The 26,498-nt window shown below is 35.9% G+C and overlaps 1 protein-coding gene across 3 annotated transcripts in view; it reads left to right on the top strand.

Moving 5' to 3' along the window:
- The window catches only part of TRPS1 (transcriptional repressor GATA binding 1), a 255,995-nt gene extending 229,904 nt beyond the window's left edge, over positions 1 to 26,091 (top strand). For all 3 annotated transcript variants that reach the window (XM_036830713.1, XM_036830715.1, XM_036830714.1), the window contains 2 exons: positions 16,105 to 16,227; positions 19,825 to 26,091. In XM_036830713.1, coding sequence (XP_036686608.1) covers positions 16,105 to 16,227; positions 19,825 to 20,895 — 1,194 coding nt within the window. In that variant the 3' untranslated portion in view covers positions 20,896 to 26,091. The remainder of the gene's footprint in view (positions 1 to 16,104; positions 16,228 to 19,824) is intronic.
- The last annotated feature ends 407 nt before the right edge of the window (positions 26,092 to 26,498 follow it).

Consider the following 26,498-nt stretch of genomic DNA (forward strand, 5'->3'; position numbering starts at 1 on the left):
GATTCTGATGTGTCCAGGCCATATGGGTCAGTTACTGCTTTAATATCACCCTTGGGTACTACCAAGGTGGTTCTGCCATCTTATTCATCAGCTTTCCTCTGAGCAAATGTTGCCTTCTTCCAGAAATGAAATTGACTCCAGAATTTTTCTACAGCTGAGAGAACCAGTAGAATGAATGTTATGACTATATACCTCTGAGCAACTTAGAAAGTAGAATTATGAGTTTAGATTCAGAGGCCTTGTCATCTTTGTATAATAAAGAGTGCCTAGCAATTGTATTCACAAATAAGGGATGAATAATCTATAATGAACTAGTAAATAAGAGCATGTTTCTCACGCTCCTCAGGGTGTTGCAGTGACTTGACGGCTTTGATTCCGTGGGAAGCAGACAGTTTTCATTTCTTCTCCTAAAAGAGGAGAGGAGGCAGAGTTGATAGAGAAGTAAATTCCTAATGGAGAAAACCCCTCCTTTATTGATTAAATATCAGGCATTTAGATTGTGAGTTTTTCCTTTCCTGTCTGTGACTTCTGCAAGCCAAGAAGATTTCAACAGGCAATAAAAATTCAAAGAAATAAAAGGGTGGAACAGGCTGTGCGTTGGTTGTTAAGGAAAATCTAAATCAACTGAGAAGGAAGGTGAAGGAAACCAATGTTTATGGCTGGGACCAAAATGAATTTTATTTGGAGTTCTAATGGAAAATTATACCATTATCAGCAAGTTAAAAATTATATATTTATCTAATAACAGAAGCATGTCCAATCATTTAAGCTACAAGCTGAAAAATATATTTTCAAAATAATGATTTTTGTGATAAAGTGATGAAGGCATTTTTTTTTTTTATGAAACATAATGTTATTTTATGATAACCTGGTGTAAATTATTTTCTTAGACTATTAAAGCAAAACCTCCCTGCTAATAGTCAGGAATTACATTACAATAGCATATTGCATAGTAAAATAAAGTAAAAGAATGGATCAGCTTCCAGAAGCCCCTCTATTGTAAGTGAATATTGCTTTCAGAATTTGTTTTGAAGTATGAATTTAAGAACTATACATAGAAGACAAAACTTTTAATAATTGTATTATACCTTAGACTTTCAATATTACATTCCCATCACAGATTTGTCTAAATATTTTTCTTAACTCAGAATGAACCATTTAGAATCACCCATGTAGAATATATATATGTGTATACATACACACAAAGGTAAGTGTGAATGCATATATGCTGGGTTAATTACTGTGCTATGTATGGACATTAATTATGCATGCTCAATTATCAACAGCAATAGCAGGCTAAGTGTGATATAATAATCATTTTTAAATAATCCTAAATCTACTCAAGTTGAAAAGATCCTGACAGCAGGAGCCTTAAACAGCTGCCCTGAGCAAAATAGACACTGCTTTCTTCTAAAGCTGAAAAGGAGAAAGGTAACAATTATCCCTGAGACACTGGAAACAGAGTCGTCTGATTTCTTTTTTTTTTTTTTTTCTCTCAAATGCCTCTGCCTCTTGTGAAAAGAACAGTGTGCTTGGGATGCAGTAGGCAATGGTGGACCTTTCAGAAGCAGTACTCAGATAAACAGATAATTAATGTATTAAAGGTGTAATTGAAATTAAGAATAGCTTTCATATGTGCTTTTAGTACTGTGCAACAATTTATTATTTGTCTGAGGTGCTTTCTTGAATTTTAAGTCAAGATGCCATGTGGAGCCAAGGTGGAAAATAACACTTAAACATAACTACCTCTAAAGGTTAAACTTGATACAGAATTAAGTAGGGGTAGAAACGGAGATTATTAAACATTTGTTTTGCCCCTCCATATTTCTTCCATAAATCCGGTGTTCCTTTTTATCATTAAGAGAATTCTGAGTCAGATCAGTAGTCCAGTTAAATCAAACTATTTAGTTGCTACATTAAATGTATCTGTCCAGAGGTATCTTTAGCACAGATTAAAATTCCCAATGTGCCTGCAAATTATTTGCCCTGTAAGAAATTTAGAAAAAAAATTTCCCTGAAAATGTCTAACTTAATCCTGATTTATGTTTAGTTTTAAAAAGTAAAAACTTGCAGAGAGCCTTCTTAACTTTAAACATATTATAATTTGCAATGAGTATATAATGGCATACACTCAGTGGTGGGAGTTTGCAGATCTGAACGTTCAAAGGAATTGTTTCTCTATTTTAATAATCATACCTCCTTATATTAATGAATTCAGTTCACTGTGATATTTTCAAATTCCTTCTACATTATTTCTTTAACTGGCCACAGGTGTTTGTTTGTATTACTTTAGTGTTCTTCTCTAAGTTTCAAAATGACTCGCTCATACAGGAACTCACATTATTTTTCCATTTTTGATCCCTCCCTTCCCCACCATCACCAAAGAATACTCATGCCTTAGTATAAATCAGTCTATTTTCATGCTTTAAAAAAAAAAAAGTCAAGTTCGAGAAAGAATAGCACAGCTGTTCAAGATGTCATATCTTATAAAACAAATCTATTAAGAAGGTCGAATCCTGGAAAGGGTCAAGTTAATGATATAAGTGGAATAATTTGGTCATTTTCTGAAATTTGTCAACCTACAAACATAAAAGCCCTGCATTAGATTGACTAATTAGCTAAACCTCTGCTAATGGTGATTTTCTTCTTTAAAAGTTAGGACTTTTATGTTTAAGGCACACTTTTCTTTACCTTTTTTTTTTTTCTCTTTGGTAAATGTGAATTGCTTTGAATATTAGTCTGGTACCAATCAGTCCACTGTGCTTATTTTTGAATTATTGCCTTCATTTGGGATGAATTTAAAGGAAGATGGTTATTTCCATTTTTATTTTGCCAAAGAAATATACACACGAGCAACAAAAAATATATATATATATAATTCTAAGTATATATGTGTGTATGTATATATTTGTATATATAATAACAGTTAATAAAATAATAAAATCTTGGAAAATAGGTAGAAAAAGAGGGATGACCTAGGTCAGATCTAGCCACTTAACTTTTTGGAGCATGTAATATCTACAGATTCCTTTAATCATACATAAATTATTAATTCTTCATGAAATCTACCTCCTGGTTTCTTAAGTTTCATTGATTCATTAATTCTGCCATTACACTTTTTCATCAGAGATATTTTATCTTCTAGCCTGTTATAACCCTTTAACTTGGGAAAGAAGTATAACTTTCTGATTTTTAAAAGCAAGTATTTTAAAATATAAGACCATCAGTCCCTGAATTTTTTAAGTTATTAAACTGGAAGACCTTGAAACTACTTTTTTTAAAAGGAAATATGTGCATGTATTCACACAGATACATATTTTAAGTATATGTTTGTATGCACGTGAATATATTGTATATATGTGTGCATTTTATTTATATGTGTTTATATTTATATATGTGAATATATTCTATATGTATATGTATTATATATATATAAATAGAGGATGTCAAATTCCAAATGGTTGTTTACGGACATAAATTTATCCAAAATTATTTCTTGTCCAAAGATTTCTAAGTCTTGATCTATATAAATCTAAATGAATCAACTTTGTGTAATCCATGAATTAAATATACATTGTCATATTTTATGATAACATATATAATCTATGTGATCACACCATATGAAAAGAACACTACATTCATCTAGAATGAGTAATATGCATAAGGGAACTTGACCTACAGTGCATTTCTTTATGTTCTAGAAGATTCCAACAGCCACTGATTCCTTCCCCAAATTTCCACTTAGCTTTTAGGATGAGAAATATGTATCTTTGACAGACTCATGAAACTCGTGTAAGTGACTAAGTCACCACCAAACTGCTTTATGTAATGAATCCTTAAAGGTCTTTTGGAACACAGTCAAAAAAGAAAGGAGAGAGAGAAGTCAAGAGAGAGAAGAGAGCTATTTCTATTTTTAAAATGCATAATTAATGTTATAAACTTTCTTTAAGACAGTCACCTATATGTGAGAGTTTTAGGATCACTATTCATACTTATTTTCATATTGTAAAATAAAATAAATATGAGGTCCTTTGTATATGTTTTGCTCATATTGTTCATAAATATGTAGCTACAGATACTGAACTTTTTATGCATGTATATACACGTCCAAAGCTTATTCAGTTATTCAGTATCTTCTAAAATCTGATATCTATTGATACTTAGTATCTTCTGAAATTGAGAGAGAAGGAATTTAATGCTCACTGAGTGTCTGCTACATGTTAAGCATGGCATCCATTATTCTCTCATACATAATTACATTTGTTAATTGTGTATGTGAATTGACAGAACTCTAACATAGTAATAAAAATAAATCACAGAGTACTGATATCTTATTTTCCACCTAATAAAATCAATAGTTATTAGGCTGACATATAAGACACTCTCCTAGCCTAGGTACTCTTACTGCCTTCTTTTTTTTTTTTCACAGTCTTTTGTGCAAGTAATTATATTTATTCTCAACTCTCCAGGAAACTCATAGAATTTTTTTAATCTAACAACATCATTGGTATTTTAGTTTCACTTATAAAATATTATATTGCTTTAATGAAAATAAAAGTAACTAGTGACATCTCACCATGTGTTAGTACTGAAAATGTTTTAATGGATTCATATGTGTATATGTGTATATATACACATATATACGTGTATGTGTATATCTGTATGTATATGTACATGTATACACACATACACACACCAACATATGCCACTTCTACTAGTTCTGAAAATTGCTCAGAAGCTCAAGCAAACAAAGCTCATTACTTTTCTCTCCTGTCATATAATGCATCGTTTAAATATGGTACAAAATTTATTAATTTTCTTTTATGTTTCACAAAACTGAAACTGTTTTCAATTTGAGTCCTATTTTCTGTGATAATGGCTGCCATTTATATTTCATGAATACAGCTGCATTTAAAGTGATAACACTTTGATCACAGCATGTACGTATATGTACACATGCACACATATTTTAACAGACTGTTTATTAAAATTAGCAGTATCCTCTCTTCTGATAGAGGTCAATTCAATTAAACTGTCATTAATTAAATGCCTACTGTGTGCAATGCACTGATAATATGAAAGAGTAAAGGAAAAAAAAAAAGGCCCTTCCTTCAGAAGTCCCCAGTCCCTTGGGAGTGACTTGCATATGTATCGATAAATAATTGGAATCCAGCGCTCTCTCTCCTGTACCTAAATGCTGAGAAAGCAGAGCTGTTTGATGATTTAAGACAATTCAATATATGAATTGAATTCTAAGGCAGAATTGGCATTCTAATGTTCCAAAAGCTAAGCTTACACACTGACAACAGAGTGCCTTTTATGAAGAAGAGTAGTTTTGATATATTTGGGGGTAAACTTGTAAGTGTGGATTAGCACAGGAAAACAACTAAACCATTTTGGGGATCTCTTTTGTTTTTTCTTTTGTGTGTTTTAAATTTCAGCTTCTCAATGAATCTTTTTTTCAAATATTTTTAAGAGCTTAGTGATTGATGGCATTTTCTTTGCCATTATTATTCATGTCACTCTACAACAGGGAGAAATGTTATTTTTTGTAGGCAAATCACTGTAAAAAAATAATAATTTGAGGTCATTTCTTGCTTTAATTTATTTGCATCTTCTGCAGAGATCGTGGACAGTTTAACAGTGTTCACCCAGGGAAAAAATAATGCCAACAGAAAAAGAATATAAACATGAGGGAGGGGAAAATAAAGTTTTAAAAACGTTCGCACTGTTGTAATTTTATGTCTCATGACATAAAATCTCATTCACCAAGAGGTTTGTGTCTCAGGATGTACAGCCAGGCCTCAGTACTGGTTTCCTTATATTCTGCTCCATGTACAAAATGTCAAAGTATGAAATGATTTTAACTGTTCCTTTTGGTAGGAATGACTGAGGGGTCATCTCCAGAGAGAGTAGTTCTTGCTTTGGTACGTGATACAGTGTGATTAACAAACTCCAGATAGCACAGAGAAGCAGGTCCGAGTAAGGTTTTTAAGTGCAGTTCCCTACCCAAGACGATGTATTGCCTGGCGCTGATATGGCAGTACTGGAGGGGGAATATATGCATCTATATAAAAGCAAAGACAATCCTTGCTTTCTTCTTGAGCAGCTGCAGCCAGTCCCACTAATGGACGTGCAAAAGCAGAAACGAGCAGCACAAGGTATGTGTTCGTTTTCACAGATGGTACTGCAGACACGTTGGTAATGGAAAAGGAAGTCGTGTACGTGAGCTATTTGACCATGGGGGTGGGGGGCAGGGAGCTACAGAAGGACAGCCCGATTACAGTACTTTCCTGTGTAATTGACCGTGTGAGTTATTGAAGCAGTTTTCCCATGAGAGATTTCAGTTATTACAAAATTACATCATTATTGTTAAGGAAATGCATAATTCCAAGTTGTCTTTTTAAAATAATGTTATTAAAACTTTAAAAATCAGCTTAGATTTCCCTGTCTGCCCAGACCCTCAATAATGAAATTATCTGCTAGATCTGGGTTTTACCTATAACAGTCACAGAATCCTTATTTAAAGACACATCTTTCATTTGAACAGCAACAAAATGTACTAGGTACTTATTATAACTCTTGGAAAGGTGTATTTAAGTACCTGATTGTATGGGTCCTGAGAGAATACAAAGTTGAATAAAAAATGAGATAACATTTTAAAAGAATTATTTATAGAATCAAAAATTAAATGAAGTTTAGGTTTGTTTCCCTTAGGTCCCACCCCATGTATTTAAAAGTCACAGAGAATGAAATAGTACAAGAAGTATTCCCAATATAGTCTTATAAAGTATTTAGTTATTTAGTACAAATTGCATATTTGGTATCAGGGTCTCTCGTTGATACATTTGCAGATTTTTAACATGGTTCTTAACTGTTTCAAACTTCAGTACATTTAACTGTATTTCCATAAGTTTTGTTGTTGTTGTTAAGAGGAAATAAGCAGCAATTACCATCCTTCTAATGAGCAAACTATATGCTATGTTTTAATATCGGATCTCAACTCAATAGCCTGTAAAACATGTTTATAGAGTTAATAATATTTTAGTATTGCTGTTATGTAATGAAATGGAAACTATATCACACATGAAAAGTATAAATAGACTCCATAGGTCACTGAAGAACATGTACTTTTATATCTAATAATGGGGGAAATGGTTAAGGGAAAAGAATTGTAAATATTTTTGTATTATTCAAATCTGAGGAATTTGATGAAATGACCTCATTTTTCAGAATTGGCAGCACTTTATCTTGAATAATGAGGATACCACACATTGCAAAAGGTTTCTGCCAAGGAACATACAAATATATAAATTTACTATATAAATCTAGTTAATTTTTACCTGAACATGTGTGTTTACAGAACTTGTGAAAACCCTAGCACCATTTTTCCTGCCCCATCTCTAGCTATGGTGAATGCAAAAGAGATCCTGGTTCACAGCTGCCTCTTCATGCTAGCATTTTAGGGACTAAGTCAATGCACTAATTTCTGCTTTTAAACAGAGGCTTTTTTCACATATTTTTTTATTCTTATTTTTTGAGACAGCAGGATCAAAACTCATGCACTGCACCCATCCCCCTTCCCCACCACTACCTCTCCATCAGGCAAACGCTGCGCTCTTCTTCTGGCTTCGGCTGTATCTACCAACTTCAAAACTGATCGTTGCCATATCTGATCAAGGATGAGTCATTTCTTTCTGGTACCTCAAAACTTGGATAATTTGATCAGCTGTTATAGGGTGGTTTGAAGAGATAAGGGTTCTTCAAAGCCAAACTATGGTGAAATATTTTTGGTAAAAATTCCCCAATCACTTCTTTAGTAATATGGCCTGAAACATGGTTAAGAACTGTAGCTCTGAAGTGAGGGAGACCTGGGTTTGTATCTTAGCCTGACTATTTAACAATTGAAAAATGTTTGAAAACCTCAGTTTTCTCATCTGTAAAGTGGATAGAATAACAATAATAATAATAATAATAGTAACAATAATTCCTATCTCTTAGGATTGTTTTGAAGATGTCAGATAATGAAACTAAGCCTTTAGTATATTATCCTACGCAAAATAAATACTTGATAAATATTAGATGTATGATGGTGATTATTAAAAAGGGACAAAAAGTAGTCAAACAAGAGAATTCTACCAGATAATTGATTCAAAAGTGGTTTTTAGAAAAAGTCTTGTGCTTTTGCCTAGACTTAGAGACTAGGATGTATTTTTTAATACTAGGTAAGTCAAAGAACCATTCTCAGTCTTTTACCTCACCAATAAAGTGAGAGAATAATAATCCCTGGTAATTCATTTTGAATCTAAACTGAGGTAATATATGTCAGGAGTTCTTAACCTTGGGATCCATGGGCACTCAGACCCATGTGAAATCTTTGGATACATTTTGTGAAGGACATTCTTTTGAACAGCCTGAAGTTTATTTGTAAAATACTTTACATATTTTTTTTTATTATCTGGGGAGAGTGTCATAAATTTTATCAAAAGAGTGTATGACTTCGAAGAATGTTAAGAACCATTGATATAGATGTAAATGCCTTGAGGGATGGTAACACCTCATGGACCAGCTATTATCTGTTAGCTGATACAAAAAGAATTACTGATTATTATCTGTTATTTTCTGTTTCTTTCAAAATGACCATATCACCATCACTATCATATAACCAATCCTACTTAGGTAATACATAAAATACCTATATTTGTTTCTTAAACTAAATGCTTAGAAACTGAACCTTTTGAACTTCAGGCTTTTTCTAGAAAAGTCCCTATCACCAAGATTTTTCTTTTCTATAATGTGAAGAATTCCCATAGTAAATGTTTGCTAAATATACTGTTTAAATAAAATTTGCAATAAATTTATTAAAACAGAATCAATTCTTGTATTCTCATGCTGAGGTTTACTTTAGAGGTGCTACAGTTATGCCTCCAAAAAGCCTTTTTTTTTCCTTTTCAGTGTCAGATTTTGGCACTAGCATAGAAGAAGGTCCCTGTAGAAACTCTCTCAGACCATTGTTGTTACTGCAGGAAAGGTGGAAATGGATCTGTGGTGGCAGAAATAGAAGCAGTGAGAGACATGAGCAGTTCTTTTGACAATAATGACTTCCATGTGAAATGAAAAAAGACAGTGTAGACATAAATCTTCAACCATATTTTCAGCTGTCCAAATACATATTGCTATAAAGGCAGAACATTGTTATAGAAACAGCATGGGTTTAGAACTCCAAAGATCTGGATTTTTCTAGTCCTGGTCTGTTATGTAATTTGTGTGTGACATCAGATGTTTGCTCGTTTACTAAATATGGAGTAAGTCAAAGTATGGAGATGGGGGTCCTTCAGACCTATGTAATGGGTTATATATCTGTGTGATAAATTTCTAAAATCTGAAGATTTGAAGAATCCATATGAATAATCTAAAGCGTGAGATTTACCTGGGGAACTCTTATTTTCTGCAATCCCACTCCACGAGTCAACAATTGCGTCTCAGAAGAAATGGAGCTAATGTGTTTTAGCGTGTCCTGATATATTGGACAACTCCCATGTGGTGACGAGTCAGTGGAAAGGTCTTAGGCACATTCGTACCTGGGTACAATGTATGATTACTAGAGTATGAATTGCCTCATGTCCTGGAACAGAAGTTCTTCCATTGCTCCTAGCCAAGGATGTCAGTTTAGTTTACACTGGTCTCCATTAGCTTTGCTGATGTGTTGAGGAAGTGAATTTAATAAGCAGGTAAACAGGTTTTGTTTCCAAACTCTGAGATAGGTAATTACAAGATGGATGCTTGGCTGAACCTTGTAGAGTCTCTTCAGTTTTCTGGCAAGAAATCTGAGGGCATAGAGGGCTGTTTTCAAGCAGGCATAGACTTGCTGTTTCAATCAATTCTTCACGATTTTATTTGGAACAAAAGCCATCCAAGGTATTAATATCTGTTGCTTTTTGCTGGCAGAGCTCTTTCCCTGCTCTTGCTAAAATATTGGCCAGCCCATGCTTCTGATAAAATTCTGGCTATTAATTTAAAGGTGTTCATTGCAAGCCAGCATCTGTTTTAAGTGGTTTTAGGTACTGCATTCCTTATATTCTGTAGGGTCTATTGGTGTGTAGTCATTAGTCAATTAATTCCTTAATGGGCGGAAGTGGGGGAGAGTGGCCCTCTATGTCTCTTAGTGGTGAATAATAGTGATAATGACTAAAATAATATTTGTCATTTATTCAACAATTATTGAATGTCTATTATATATGATAGTCATGAACACATTAGTTTACATCAACTCTTTTGGTGGTTAATAGGGCAAAGTTATTGATAGGACATTATTACTGATGGGACAATAAGCAAGGATCTTGCTTCTGAAATGACTAGACTCTTACCCATTTTTATTAAGGAGTACAGAGAGTAAGCCCTCTGATTATTAGATAACTTTCAGCCTTTACATGAGATTTATTCGTGGGAGATGCTTTGGTTTCTTCAGGAATGTTTCCATATAATTTACATGAATTAAACTGTCAGTGTTCATGAACGATCTCAGTTTGTATCACGTTAACTCAACACGTAGTTAGTTTTAGCAGATGGTACTGGAAACTGAGAGATTACAGATCATGTCTGCCATATACATCACTGTAACCCCAGCTTCTAGCACAGTGTCAGGCACATGGTGGACATTTAATAATTATTCCCAGAACTGAACTGAATTAAATTTACCACTGAAATTTTATTACTGCAAAGTTGTACCAGGAGGTTCTATCATAGCCATCTGTGCATTTCCCTAAAATGAAGTTTTCAAAGGATTCTTGATATAATCGAATAAACATAGAAATTATTTAAAGAGTTAAAAATACTTGAGGTACCTCCAGACTAACGGCATGTATATCAAATTTCAGATTGATTTGATTTAAAACGGCTAAGATATAAAACCATAAAAAATGTGAGTAAATGCTCTGCCTATCAAGGCTTGTTATGTAATTACATGGTTTCAGTATGGTTCTTATTCATAGAAAACTATTATAAAGCATCATTTCTGCACAAATAACTCCACTAGTAGGGATTTTTAATATCTTGAAGATGAATATCCATGTCTCTAAATGTTAAGCCACTTGAATTAATAATTCACTCAAATTTACTTTTTATTAATCAAATGAATAAGTTCTGTGTTAATAATGAAATTTGAAAACCTTAAAATGTTTCTTTTTGGCTGATCTTCAAATAATAAAATAAAATAAGCAATAAAAACAGATGAACCAATTTGAAACTCTTTTTCCCATTCTTATTCTTTTCTAAAAACACATCTGGGTTTACCAACATATGTGTCAGGGCTCAACACAGAGGGATCTGCAACTGACTGAGGATTTAAGCACCATAGAAGCAAAACTTCAATCAGAAGCTTTGAGAAAAATTTAATGATAGTGATGCCATGCAGTGGTTAGCTGTGAACCTAAAGACTAAAGGTTTTTTTAGTTAGTCATTACACTTCTTGGTGTACTCTACAGCAGGAAAAGGAAAAAATTACATTGGATTTAAAGTGTACGTATATTAAAAGATGGGTGTGTCATTTTCTGTTTCAAATCCTGGCGTGGATGATTGTCCAGATTCATCACCTAAATTGCTGTTGTGAAAATCAGTATGGTGGTTATAATACATTTGAAACATGGAAAGGAAAGAAGTGATCCAAAGAATTCTCAGTAATTGAAAAGCCCTTGCGAGGCCAATCACTGGGCTGGCCTCGGAATTCCTTGCAATTAACTGTTCCTACCACGGTCCATCCTTCTTCACACAGGAAATTACCAGCCAACAGAAATAACATGAAGGCCACACAAATGCAACCTAAAAGTCAGTGGGCAAACTATCTAAACTTGAAGTTAAAAGCAAACAGTTCCTTGTTGATTCCAGAATTTCCTCTGTAGAAATTTTCAGTTGAGATGGCTTTCAGGTAGATTTGGGTTTTCGGCCGACCTTCCTTCACTCTTGCCCTCTGTTGAAACCACATAGAAACAGAAGGTGCACTTAGAGAAGGCCAGGGGCAGAGGATGCTATGACTGTGTGTAGCTTTGGATGTGTAAAGGACAGCTTTCCTTCAGCCTGAAAGGAGCACCTGTCAAGTATGCCACCGGTGTTAGCCACTAACTACTTATTCCTATCATTTCCTCTCCCAGAAGTGTCCTTATCCATATCACTCCATTCTCCTCTCTCCTGCACAAAGTCATGGAGGTACAAATTATTATCATCTCTTAAAAGCAGCCTGTAGGAAAAGGAGAAACAATTTATTATTTAAAACATACACACGCACATATAGAACCATCAGCAATGCATGACTCTAATTATGCATATACAGGAGAGTTGGAGCTTTGTTCTACCTGACCTTGTGTCCTCAGGACATAGCAAGTATCTGGCTTCAGCTATTTCTCAAAAATAAGTGTGGATGTAGGATTGGAAAATTAACTCTCTTGATTTTATTGTCTACAACCTCATTAGCCCTCTCTGACCAACTGAAGATAGATTTGTCAATCCAAATTTGTCAAATCCAAATTTGTCAATCCAAATCCAAATTTGTCAATCCAAATCCAATTTGTCAAATCCAGATTGATAGATTTGTCAATCCAAAGGAATATTTTTTAAAAACTTTTTTTTCAAAAACAGGAGTGATGACTAGTGATAAAAATAATAGCAAGAGAGATTATTTTCAACTTTATTAATGTTTAGCTGCTCAAGACAGCACTGTCCTAGGTGCTTGTTACTTAGACTATTTAATGACTGTTAAGAGACATGATTTCTGTCTTTAACATAGTAAAAAGGAGAATGACAGAATATTTTAAAACTCTGTTATACCTGATAAACTATGAATGAAATAAGATCTTTAGTGCCTTTCTTTCTCTTTAACAAGTTCATTTTTAAAAAGTGGGGCAGGGGAAACTTCTATTCTGCTTCCTTCGGCAGCAGACTGCTTCTCAGCACTTGATTGGGCTAAGGATGTTGGTGACTTCAGCCTTACTCCATCCAGCCAGGTTCTCACTGTGGGTCAGGGCTCTCATCTGCGTTGTGATTTAGAGAGTTGTGGCACAGTGTACAATTCTGTGCTCACACAACTAAGGACATTGCCCACTTCTCCCACCTTCTCTGTTGCTTCCAGTAATTCCAAGTGCATCAAACATAAGGTTCTACAGTGCTTACCAAAGTGATACATTTGTTTAGATGGGAGGTAACTTACTATGTGAAATATTTCTCACCTACCTCCCACTCTCCTCCCGCACACAGGCACGCCCCTATTGAATTCTAGGTGTGAACACCTAGACATTTCACTCTGACTCAACTTTCCATTCTCATATTTGATAAGATTGGCACAAATAAAATACATGTGATTATACCCAACTATATGCTTTAAGCATATCTAAAATGTGCAATAAGTAGATTAAGGAGATATAAACGAAACCAACAAAATATTTTTCTCTTACAAAAGAAATACAATTGAATCCCCTTGATGGATAGCTAACTTGAGCGCCTACTACATACCTGGCATTGTTTTATTACATCCATTTGTCCACATTAATACTCACAGCAGCTCACACTTTAAAGATGAGGAAATTTAAGCATTGCCAGATTAAGTAACTTGCCCAAAGTTGCACCCAGCAACTCAAGACAGAGACATGTTTTGAGTACAAGTTGTCTGACTCCTAAATCTGATTATTAACCCCCCCATGCCATACTGACTCCGAGTAAGTGAATCCAAAGGTCTCCTGATGTATTTAAAATAAGATATGGTTTACGTAAAATATACCAGCCTTTATTGGAGCCTAAGTGCTGCTTAAAGCAAGATACGCCTGTGGAAACCAGTCCTGTAATTTCAGGATTTTCCCTCGAACTAATGAAGGGCATTTTCTTTGCAACAGAATTAAGCACAAAGTTGTGCAAGGATTGAAGCGTTCTCTGAAACCAGGATTACACCCACTTTGGCATGCTGTGTCAAGCAGCCAGGGCATAAGGAAAGAAAAGCAGGCTGCAGTGAATGGTTATACATTCAGATTTGAGCCTCAGCCGTATATGTGGGTCAGTTTCCAAATGGACATTTACATTGCCTTTATATGGATCAAACTGGTGTTTATTTGCAAAACGTGTTATTTAGATCTCGGAAAAGAAGACAGCATGGCCCCAGGGAAGTTTCACAATTATAACCTAACTAAGCTCCCCGACTTACCTCGGATAAAGGGGGCCCCCAGAGTGTTTGATAAACACAACCTCTAATAGTTCATTGATTTGGGGGAAACGGCAGTCTGTACTTTTGCAGTAGATCCCAATTTGGACTTTGAGGGCCAACACCCAACTTTTGTGCTGCTCTTATTGAGACTGAGAAATTTATGATACATTCCTGGTCCTGATTTGGGGTGGGGGGAGTAAAGAAAAAAGGGGAGCCAGAGATTATCTTTGTGAAAAACTCGAGCTTTTATTACATCACCTAAAGTAGCCCAACCTGCTACACTAATGAAATTGTGTTCTTGGTTGAAAAGGACAATTGTTAGCCTGACTTTGTGCTCACTACAAACATTCCCCCAATCTTGTTAAATTATTGCTCTCATTTCAGATTTTTATGGCTATGCAGCTTACCAGTCCTCATTTCTTTACGTTTCATTCACTTTCTTTGTATTGATGATTAATGGAGGATGTTGAATGTTAGAGTGAGCAGGCATCAGCAATTGCAAGATCATAATTAGTTTAGCTGACGAGGGCCTCTGATAGCACTTGCATCTGGATGGAAAAATTACCCTATAGGGAACTGGCTGCTCACCAGGTCTTTTTAGTGATACATTGTGAAACACCCGATGAATCAAATGCCCTTTCAATGCCAAGAAAGTGTTCCAGTCTTGAAGCCAAAATTATGTCTGCAGAAAGCTTTCCATTTGAAATGTATCAGAGTACAATTATAACCATTGTATTTTCTTGGCAGGGATACCACTCGTCTACAGTATGGACTCATCAAGTTAAATAAATTGCCTAAATTTTATGAATCCCTGAAATTTTGACTTATGGTGTTTGTAATTTTAAATTTATAACAAAATTGGGCTCCAGCAAGACTTTTTCCACTCCTTATCTAACATGCATATTTTATCATTAAAGGCTTTACTTCCTAGAGAAAGGAGAGCAGAGTTGCAATTCAGGCTCTTTTTTTTTTTTTTTTTTTTTCAGCAAGAGAGTTCCATTTCCTGCCTGTTAGTATTTGCGCCTAGGAACACAGCCTGACTTTTGTTTCAATGAGAAGTTTAATGGAATCATTACTTGATAGCAAGAATGGAACAAGCAATACTAATGATCTACTTTCAAATATTCTTGGATTATTTTTGAATCTGGTGATTAGAGAATTCAGCCCACTAAAATCAATTTGTGTTCAGAAATGCTTGTGATTTCCAAGTCTGAGTCAAATAAAATAAATAAATAGCCATTGATGGGACTATGTTGTCTGGCTTAAGTAGGCCCCTCATAAGGATTCTCATTAGTAATACTGTACTTCTAGTTGGCAGAAGTTTCTACTATTCCTCTCAGCTTTGGGAGATAGAGGGTGTGTTCTCTTTCAGATTTTACAGTTGCAAACCAAAAATTAGAACTGAGTGTCTTACAGTCTCTTAATACTTATGTTACATGAATGACATCCAGAGAGACACACATCAGGTTTAATTGTAAGTGGTTTACGTGCCGCATTTATTCCAAGCTTGACTACATTTTAAAGCTCAGGTAGCCTGTGCGCCTCCCTTTCCAGAGTATATTAAACATATTGCCAGGCTCTGTCTTTGGACTTTTGTTTTGACACTTTTAAAAGGTATATTTTAGGGTTCAGCATTTAGGAACCATCATTAAAGGCACAAAACCCAAAGTTCAAAAAGTTAAAGCTGTTTCTGTGAAAGGCCTTTGGTGTTGCACACACCTCATCCATCACTGCAGGGTTAATTATAATGAAAATCAGTGGTGCCTATTAAACACAATTGAACCTGACCTCATTATGGGCAGTGTGGTTTTATACTGTCATTGTTGCTAGTCTAAAGACAAAACTCCTGGGTTGATTTGGTCTAACTCCACTGATCATGTGACTCACCTCTGACCTTGTGTTTTTTTTTTTTCCCATTTCAGAGGCGTAGAGGCTCGGGTGTTTTTTGTGCCAATTGCTTGACCACAAAGACCTCTCTCTGGCGAAAGAATGCAAATGGCGGATATGTATGCAATGCGTGTGGCCTCTACCAGAAGCTTCACTCGGTAAGAACTTGTTAGACTGTTTCAGGAAAAGCTTTATAAAGCACCCTGGTCTGTGGCGTGATAAGTTCCATTCCCTGGCTTGCAGTGCCTGCCCCTGCAGAGTTTAATGCAGTCGCTTTGAGTGCACATGTGATTTATGGTGGACCGGCCTTAGAGGTTATGGGGAGATACATTTGAGATCATTAGTAATGCATTATGCTTCTTTTGATATAAAAGAGGAAAAAGATTGATTTCTGGGGACGTCACATAACAGATAGTTGAACAAGTGGTTATCAGAATTCGGTGAAATTAATTTAGGTAGAGAGGAGAAACCTCAAAAATGCAGAAGTACATAAAAAGTTTAAAATAAAAAGGGGGACTCTCCCATATTCATTATAACATCTAGGGCAGGGGGGAAATGCTTATTTTCCCGTTTACCATTGGAATTTGCAAGTGTCATTTGGGCTGCTTTGGGGGCTGGAAGTTGGACACGTTCAGAAGAGCGGTTCTAAACTGGGGCCCAGGATGCCAGTGCTCTACAGTGCTGCCAATGGTATCTGAGGTATCTGAGGGCTTGAAGAGCACACAGCAGAGCAAGATGCAGAAGTGCTTTGTGTTTTAAGATCTCTGGCTGACTAATTTCTAGGGCTCTCTGAGGTACCTCAGTTATTTCTAACCAAATTTTAGGTGGAATCCTCTAATAAAATTTAAACTCACAAATCTCCCATCTTTATATGCATTTAACTTCTTGGATATTTTTTTAGTTTAGATAGCTTATCTGCTGACCAGAGCTGCCTTTAAAAATAGGAATGCCGGGGCTTCCCTGGTGGCGCAGTGGTTGAGAGTCCGCCTGCCAATGCAAGGGACACGGGTTCGAGCTCTGATCCGGGAAGATCCCACATGCCGCGGAGCAACTAGGCCCGTGAGCCACAGCTACTGAGCCTGCGCGTCTGGAGCCTGTGCTCCGCAACAAGAGAGGCCGCGATAGTGAGAGGCCCGCGCACCGCGATGAAGAGTGGCCCCCGCTTGCCTCAACTAGAGAAAGCCCTCGCACAGAAACGAAGACACAACACAGCCATAAATAAAAAAATTAAAAAAAAAAAAAATAGGAATGCCCCATGTAGTAAACAGAAATCTATTTCCCTCTGCCTTTTTCATTTTGTTTGGCATTTTACCACAGCTCTTAGCACCAGCCAATGAATAGATTACAACTACGGAGAATATAATTTTAGACAAAATGTCCTCCTAAATGGACCATTGGAAGCACTCTTTTAAAAAATGCATGCTGCCAACAATGCTAATTGGTAGTAAACTGTAAAAACCTTAGTTATTAGCATGGAGCTAATAGAAGGATTCCCCCCCGCCCCCGACACACACACACACCACCATCACCTTACTTTTTCTTAAACTTCACCACTTAAGCACAGCAATAAGCTTCCATTCAATGGGTACTGACATTAATAATTTTAATTGAACTCAGACCAATCAAAGGCGAAAAATTAATTAAACTGTTGCTCTTCCAGGTTATGGTGGTAATTTAACAACTGCGATATAAACTAAACTTTTTTACAATTATTTTAATATTCATCTCTCCAGAGATGAGATGTTTTCAATTCTGAGGTTTTTTAAAATCACAAATTTAAACACATAAAGGTTATGCTCACATTTCATGTCAAAGACTGCCACAAAAATTATGAAAGTTTAAAAAAGGTATTAACGCATATTTCAGATTTCTTGAGAAGATAGAGATTAACTACTGCATTTTTTTATATATATATATATTTTTTTAATTAATTTATTTGTTTTTGGCTGTGTTGGGTCTTCGTTTCTGTGCAAGGGCTTTCTCTAGTTGTGGCAAGCGGGGGCCACTCTTCATCGCGGTGCGCGGGCCTCTCACTGTCGCGGCCTCTCTTGTTGCGGAGCACAGGCTCCAGACGCGCAGGCTCAGTAGTTGTGGCTCACGGGCCTAGTTGCTCCGCGGCATGTGGGACCTTCCCAGACCAGGGCTCGAACCCGTGTCCCCTGCATTAGCAAGCAGATTCTCAACCACTGCACCACCAGGGAAGCCCCTGCATATTTTTATAATGTGAATATGAGCTCTTTATAAACCTGAAATTCTGAACAAAGTAAATGAACATGGACTATCCAAGGGGATGTGGCATTTTCATTCTGAAATGAATAATTTGATTGTCAGTAACAAGTGTGTTATCCGTTTTCCTTCAAAATATCTTTGTGACAATAAAAACACTGCAAAAGGTTTTGTATTTTGTTTAACATATAAAAAGTACTCTCCTGCATTGAGGTGCATCCTTTCTAGGTATAATTCACAAGTTACGTATTGTTTATATTCATATTTTATGTAGAGATTACTTCCTGATTTCAGTAATCTTTTAGAAAAATCAGATTTTAGCCCATTTAAAGATTCTCCTAAATTTTTAATCTGTAGATATGCATTGGTTTATTAAACATATTCTCTTGATTTTATAAATCAAAATTAGAGCTCTTACTGCAAGTAAAGTTTTTATTATAGTCTTATCTATGGATTTTAGTCATGTAATATAAACACCTGTTGACCATGTACATAAATATGAATCATATAATACTTAAGCTGAGTGAAAGTCAGCATTCTATTTAAGTACAGAGTAGACTGACAGATAGGATATTTGAACCGAGCCTACCAATAAATTTAGATTGTCAACAGAAAACAAATGCTTCACCTGTTAACAAGTAAAATCTTCCATAGTGAGTGCTTACATAATTAAAGGAGAAAAAAAGTGAGAGATTTTTAAGAAACCTCTCACTGATAATGGCTTTGATTACCTGATATCTTTCCTTACAATTCTGTCAGTTTGTCTTTGATTATTTATGTTCTGATGTTTAATATTCTATATTTGTCAGCTGGGGGCTGGCATAACAAAATACCATAGACTGGGTGGCTTAAACAACAGACATTTATTTTCACACAGTTCTGGGGCCGGAAACCTGAGATTAGGGTGCCAGCCTGGGTATGTTCTGGTGAGAGCTCTCTTCCTGGCTTGTAGAAGGCTGCCTTCTCACTGTGTCCTCATTTAACCATATTTACCTCCTAAAGGCCTTATCTTCAGATACAGTCACATTGGGGTTAGAGCTTCAACCTATGAATTGTAGGGGGGGCGGGGAGAGGGGGACACAATTCAGACTGCAGCCATGTATCATTTTTCCACAGTTGTCATCAAAACCTATCTCCCATGTTACTATGTTGACATCTTGGTGCATGACTCAAAAGTTGAGAATATTTCAGAAAAATCACATTTCTTCAAGTAACTTTAAACACCGTTTTATCACGAAATAATGCAATTCCAAAATCTATTGAGTTTGGAAAAGCTGTTTCCAAGTAGCTTAAAGTTTTTCAGTCCTCCCTGTAAAGATGGGCATGATTTAATTAGGGTAAAATAATGTGCCTTGGTTACTTCCTCTGATCCTGCTTAGGGCAAAAGGAGGAGATTTAGTAAATCTATAACGTAAAGCCTATCTTTGCTTTGAACTTAAGCATGGTTTATATTTGTGAGGAATTGTTAATGCATTTTAATGTGTTTTTTAATGTTTTCCTTTTGTGTATTGTGTGTGTGTTCCCCGCAGACTCCCAGGCCTTTAAACATCATTAAACAAAACAACGGTGAGCAGATTATTAGGAGAAGAACAAGAAAGCGCCTTAACCCAGAGGCACTTCAGGCCGAGCAGCTCAACAAACAGCAGAGGGCCGGCAGTGAAGAGCAAGTCAATGGCAGCCCCTTAGAGAGGCGGTCAGAAGATCACTTAACTGAAGGTCACCAGAGAGAAATTCCGCTCCCCAGCCTGAGTAAATACGAAGCCCAGGGTTCATTGACTAAAAGCCATTCTGCTCAGCAGCCAGTCATGGTCAGCCAAACTCTGGATATTCACAAAAGGATGCAACCTTTGCACATTCAGATAAAAAGTCCTCAGGAAAGTACTGGAGACCCAGGAAATAGTTCATCCGTATCTGAAGGGAAAGGAAGTTCTGAGAGAGGCAGTCCCATAGAAAAGTACATGAGACCCGCGAAGCACCCAAATTATTCACCACCAGGCAGCCCTATTGAAAAGTACCAGTACCCCCTTTTTGGACTTCCCTTTGTACATAATGACTTCCAGAGTGAAGCTGATTGGCTGCGGTTCTGGAGTAAATATAAGCTCTCCGTTCCTGGGAATCCGCACTACTTGAGTCACGTGCCTGGCCTACCAAATCCTTGCCAAAACTATGTGCCTTACCCCACCTTCAATCTGCCTCCTCACTTTTCAGCTGTTGGATCAGACAATGACATTCCTCTAGATTTGGCGATCAAGCATTCCAGACCTGGGCCAACTGCAAACGGTGCCTCCAAGGAGAAAACGAAGGCACCATCAAATGTAAAAAATGAAGGTCCCTTGAATGTAGTAAAAACAGAGAAAGTTGATAGAAGTACTCAAGATGAACTTTCAACAAAATGTGTGCACTGTGGCATTGTCTTTCTGGATGAAGTGATGTATGCTTTGCATATGAGTTGCCATGGTGACAGTGGACCTTTCCAGTGCAGCATATGCCAGCATCTTTGCACGGACAAATATGACTTCACAAACTCATATCCAGAGGGCCTGCATAGGAACAATGCACAAGTGGAAAAAAATGGAAAACCTAAAAGAGTAAAACCTTAGCACTTAGCACAATTAAATAGAAAATAGGTTTTCCTTGATGGGAATTCAATAGCTTGTAATGTCTTATGAAGACCCTATTTAAAAAAAAATCTTCATAGAGCCTGCCTTATCCAACATGAAATTCCCTTCTTTTATTATTCTTTCTTTTGATGAGTAGGTTACCAAGATTAAAAAGTGAGACAAATGGTCAGTGAGAAAAAAATGGAAGATGGTATATGGTCCTGTTTAGAACCTAGTAGGTCAGAACCATCTTGGTGAATGTGTACTATGGAAACCATCCATAAGAAGTATCACCAGACTATAATTATTATGTTTGTAAAGAAAGAGATCAAAGCTGTCTAGAATTTGGAAGGGTTTACATATTATGATCCTAAAGCAGTATTGGGCTGGCCATTGGCCCATTTGTTCAAAAACCATAAATTGTTGCCTCAATTTCGAAGTGTCTTGAAATCCTAGGCAGATGAGGAGAAATCTAATCTCCAGGGCAGTGAAAGGAAAATGGCACCTTCCTGGATGAGAATTCTCTCATTGATCATGTTTCGAATTTAGACCTAGCAATGCGAGCTGTGGTTAGGCTTGGGGAGAGAACAGCGGGAAAAGTGACAATGATTTTGGCCAGCCCTGCTTGTACATACACATGCACACCCTCTCTGATATTTTTGTCCTTTAGATGTCAAATACTCCTTTCAAAAATAGTCCTCTTGTTTGCAATTTAGGGTCATTTTGTCCAAATATATATGCATTTTTAAAAACAATGTCCTCAGTGCTTACGTAGTAATTTTATTTTAGCCAGATCTTTTCTTTCTTGTATGTGATGAACCAGTTTGGGTTTGTTTTTTAAGCTTCCTCTTGGTCACTAATCTCACTTGGCACGTTCTAACTAAAGGGATCCCCTCCGTTCAAAAGACTAGATGGATACAAAAGTTCAGACCATGGGCTTCATTGGTTTAGAACACATGGTATTTCTCCACAAGGTAACCTGCTGTATTTATTTATTTTCTTTTGGTTTAAGTATAATTTCCAAACTTTGTGGTCAGGCAGCGTCTAAAGTTACGTTACCACAGACTGACAGTTGGTATATGTACCAATCAATCCCTTCATTAGATTTATACAGGTTTAGTTAAGTAGCATTAAATAGGATTCTTAGAAGTTTGCTCTTCATAGTACTTTTAATACATAAGGCTTTGTAAAACTATCCATGAAGGGAAAGCCTCAGCATAACTGCTCAGGGAAATAGGGCTAAATAACTGAACATTAAATAATTGGTTAAAGGTGCTGTTAGTCGAGCCTCAATGCTTGCTACACAGATGTATGTACAAGGACTGACTTTAATAATTTGCATTATATTGTCCCAACCAGTAGTTTATTTTTTGCCACGGAGATGTAGAAGATATTACAAGCTACTGGATGCACTGTCAGATTAACTTATTTCATTAAAGAAGTTGGGAGAACAAATAGGAAAAAAAAAACCTTATTTTCTAGTAAAATATTAATGTATTACATTTCAAATAATGGTGCCTGACATATTGAATAATTATTTTCTACAGTTGTACGTATGCAACAAAGATATTCCATCATGCATTAGAGGTCAGTTCTGGCTCTGCCTAGCTGTTTACATTTGCAAATGTAGCAAACAAGGTAATGAAGCAACTATTTCTATTGCGGTAGATATCTTTTGTGTGTGTGTGTGTGTGTGTGTGCATTAAAGTTGTAAACGGTAACATGAAACAAATGAAGTTCTTGATATAATGGTATGGAAAACAAGAAGGAATGAAAATATTTTTATGCCTACTTAGGAAAAAAAGGGTAGCACTATTCATTCCAAGTACTTTTTTTTTTTTTAATTTTTAAGCTCTTAACTCACATTGTTATGCTTAAAGTGATAACATATATCCTCTTTTTATTGCTTTGTCTATGTTTCAGATGAAACATTTCAGAAATTATTTTGATAAGTGCTGCTGGAATCTGCAGCACTGATGTTTTTATTGCATTCTGTAGTCGCATTTGCACTCCATTTTTACATTAATTCGCAGTTGCTTTGTATTGTTTTGTTTTGTTTGGGTTTTGTTTCTTTTTCACAGTGCCAGGTCTTCGTTTCTTTAAATGGATGGCAGGTAGAGTTCAACCAGTTTGTGACTGTTTGTAGTGAATGAAGTTAAAAATGTCTTCTGATGTGTGTTGTCATTTCCATTCTTGCATTTTCATTTTCATGTTAAAAAAAAAAGAAAAGAGAGAGAGAGAGAAAGAAAGAAATCAGGACTAAGACTTCTGCTTCAGTTTCATTTTTAAAGGGTCCTATTCCAATCTTACCTGTCAAGTAGCTCTAATATAATTCACATGAACTGAGATAGAGAGGTGGAATGAGGGGCTTGGACATTCAAATTATGTGATGTCATTTATCTTTCTTAGGAATTTGATGAATGCATCTCAAAATGTACAGGCAGATGGAGAGAGGTGGTGATTAAAGATCTAAACAAGAGGAGATTTCCCAAACAACAAAACTATATTTAATTTTTTTAGTGAAAGGACTAGAAACAAAGTGCACTGTGGCAATCTGCAAGTAACATGATATGTAGACTGCTCAAATCAGAAAATACCCGAAGTTTGGTTAACTTGGGCAATAGTACAGGTATGACTTTTTGGGCAAAACTACTCCTTAAGCAGTTTCTCCAGTGTGTCAGACACAAATAGGTTGTTCTTTTTTGGTATATATGTCTTTTTTTTAATCTGTTTTTTTGTTTTTGTTTTTATTTTTCTCAGACAGACAAGTAGTAATGGTTAGCAATGGAAATACATATCACTATTCTTGGAATATTTATGGTCAGTCTACTTTTGGTAGAATATTCTTAGATAGCATTGACACAATAGATCTTATTCTGTATTCCTTTATTATTGATTATTTTATTTTATTTTTCCCATATTTTGATGGGGAAGAGGTTGGGCTATTAAAAAAGATGAAAATTTATCACAACACTAAAATACCTCTTATTTTTTTGACTTATGAAAGCCTTTGTTCCAGCTCTCAAAATATATTACAAAACTGATTGGTTAGTATCTTTATTTTTATTTGGGTTTAAGATTTCTGAATCATTTTGTCTTAAATTATGATTTTAAATGAGCTATTTAGGTACTTAACATTTTTTTTTTTTTTGAGGACTTTCAAAATGACTTAGGAATTTCCCCTCTTGGAAAAGGCTTTCCCTATGATAAAAACTATACGCCAGCTAAAATTGTATGTCATTTTAAAAACTGTAAGTCTTTTAAAAGTACATGTCCATATTCTGAATTGGGCTTTGGATCAAACTTTAGGCCAAAACCAGCTCATGCATTCTCATTCTCCTTTTTCTCACTCTTTCTCTCTTCACCTCTCACCCATATATTCATATTGTTGTTTGGGATAGAAAAATCATAAAGAGCCAGCCCACCTCAGAAGATTGTGGATTGAGAGACACTACATGACTCTTAAGTATATGAGAAAAGGATGGAGCTCTCACGGTTAACACGTTAATAACTCTGTAGTTCAAAAGGAAAAGAGTGTGCCCATTCTTTCTATATGACATATTGAGATGTTCTTTTAAAAAATCAACTTTTAAGATAGTGATGTTTTCTTCTAAACTGTTCTCTTTTAGTAAAGGTAGTTTTTAGAAAGCAAGCATGGGGATTTTTTCTAAGGTAACATTAATGAGAAGAAGAAAAAAAGTGATTATCTTTAACAGCTCTTTGTTGAAGCCTGTGGTAGCACATTATGTTTATGATTGCACATGTGCACATAATCTATGATGATCCAATGCAAATACAGCTCCAAAAATATTAAATGTGTATGTTTTTTTAAAATGCCTGAGGATATATGTTTTTCTTAATTAATTGAAGAGTATCAGTACTGCTACTAAAATAATGATTAGCCTCCTCCTGTGTGGCTACAAAACATCCACCAGGTGACTGTCTTAAGACCTCTGAATTGCCCTGCCTGTTTAGTAAGTGAACATGAACACAATTCTAGGGAGAGAAGATCTGACAACCCGTGGTGGAAGGCATGAAGAGCTGGTGGTCAGCTTCTGTGCCATATGCCAGCTTTTGCTTTAAAGTTTACTTTGAGCTCGCAGCTTCCTGTCTTTGGGTTGAGAGCCATGACAAAAAAAAATGCGAGGCATCTTTGGTGAGTGAGTAGGTGAAAGCTTGCTGACTGTCCTAGATCACAGGAGAAAATGGAGGAAATTGAAATCCAACCTGAATGTGAGACTAAAGATGCTAACCAAAGGTAGGTTACTACTAGTGGAATTCTATCAGCAGGCAACTGTAAATGAGAAGAGGATAGAAAGACATGCACCGGACTTGGAAGGGCTGTGTTATTTTCCCAAAGAAAGACTTGGCCAAGGGCAGAAGGCATGGCTTCTTTGCAGTGCACTTCCTTTTGGTTTTCAGTTAGCGTTTCATAGACAGGGACCCACGTGTTCCTGCTAGCGGTCAATGGTTTAGGAAAACATCAACAGTTATCTGCAGTAATAGGACCTATGGAAGGATGCTAGGTTGAAGTGTGTCAAGTCAGGGATGAAGAAAATGTGACAATTCAACATTGGTCCACACATGGAAACTGGATAATGTATGCTCACATGTTGTTCTCTTGAAAAGTAGAGCTAGAAGCTTCGCTCCGTCCTACACCAGAGAAAAGCAGGAGTAACTTTACAAGGAAATAACGTTTAGCCTTTCTTCATCAGAGAAAATGGTCCCTCAAGACCCATAAGTCCCAAAAACTGTATACTGATTTTTTACCCCTGGTTTTTTTTTTAATTGTATGACCTGCAACAAATCACTTTTTTCTTTTTGTGCCTCAGGTTCCTCACCTGTAAAATGGAAAAAAAAATATATTAATAATAATAATATTAATAATAATAATAATAATGGTAATGTAGTACTTGTTTGTAAAGCACTTTGAGATCCTTGGTTGAAAGGCACCATGGGAGTGCCAAGTATTATTATATGGCCAAGGGGCTTATTTAAACTCTCAGTTCCCAAGGGCCAGGAAAGGTTGGGTCATTTTTTAAATATGAGCTTGTAAATATCATATTAGGCAGCCTATAGCGTGACTATGAGAGGCAACACTATTACAAGGCTGATAAAACCATAGTTTCTTAATGGCTACCAACAGGGCAAGTATCACAGTAAGAAATGCCAAATTTCTTTGGGTGACAACATGAATAAGTTGGGGGGGTGGGATGGGATGGGAAACATCTCAAAATGCCAATGTAAAATTCACCTACAGCAATATTCACCAGCAGAAAATGTCTTTCATATGGAATGATTTCATGTTGCTAAGAAAAAATTCAATTTGTAGTCCTGATTTGAATACTAGAATGTTGGCTATAATAGTTCTGTTCTTACAACACATGGAATTTTTTTTTTGTTTTATTTAATTTTGTTTTCATAGTGCATGTTCATTTCTACTCACAAACATGTTCTTGGTGTATTTCTTATGCAAACAATCTTCAGGCAGCAAAGATGTCTGTTACATCTAAACTTGAATAATAAAGTTTTACCACCAGTTATACATAATGGTGTTGGTATGTTTTATATGGATTCACTTTCATCCATGTAGCAATAGGAAA

Source organism: Balaenoptera musculus, chromosome 17 (genome assembly GCF_009873245.2).
Source record: "Balaenoptera musculus isolate JJ_BM4_2016_0621 chromosome 17, mBalMus1.pri.v3, whole genome shotgun sequence".
In the NCBI taxonomy this organism is placed as follows: domain Eukaryota; kingdom Metazoa; phylum Chordata; class Mammalia; order Artiodactyla; family Balaenopteridae; genus Balaenoptera; species Balaenoptera musculus.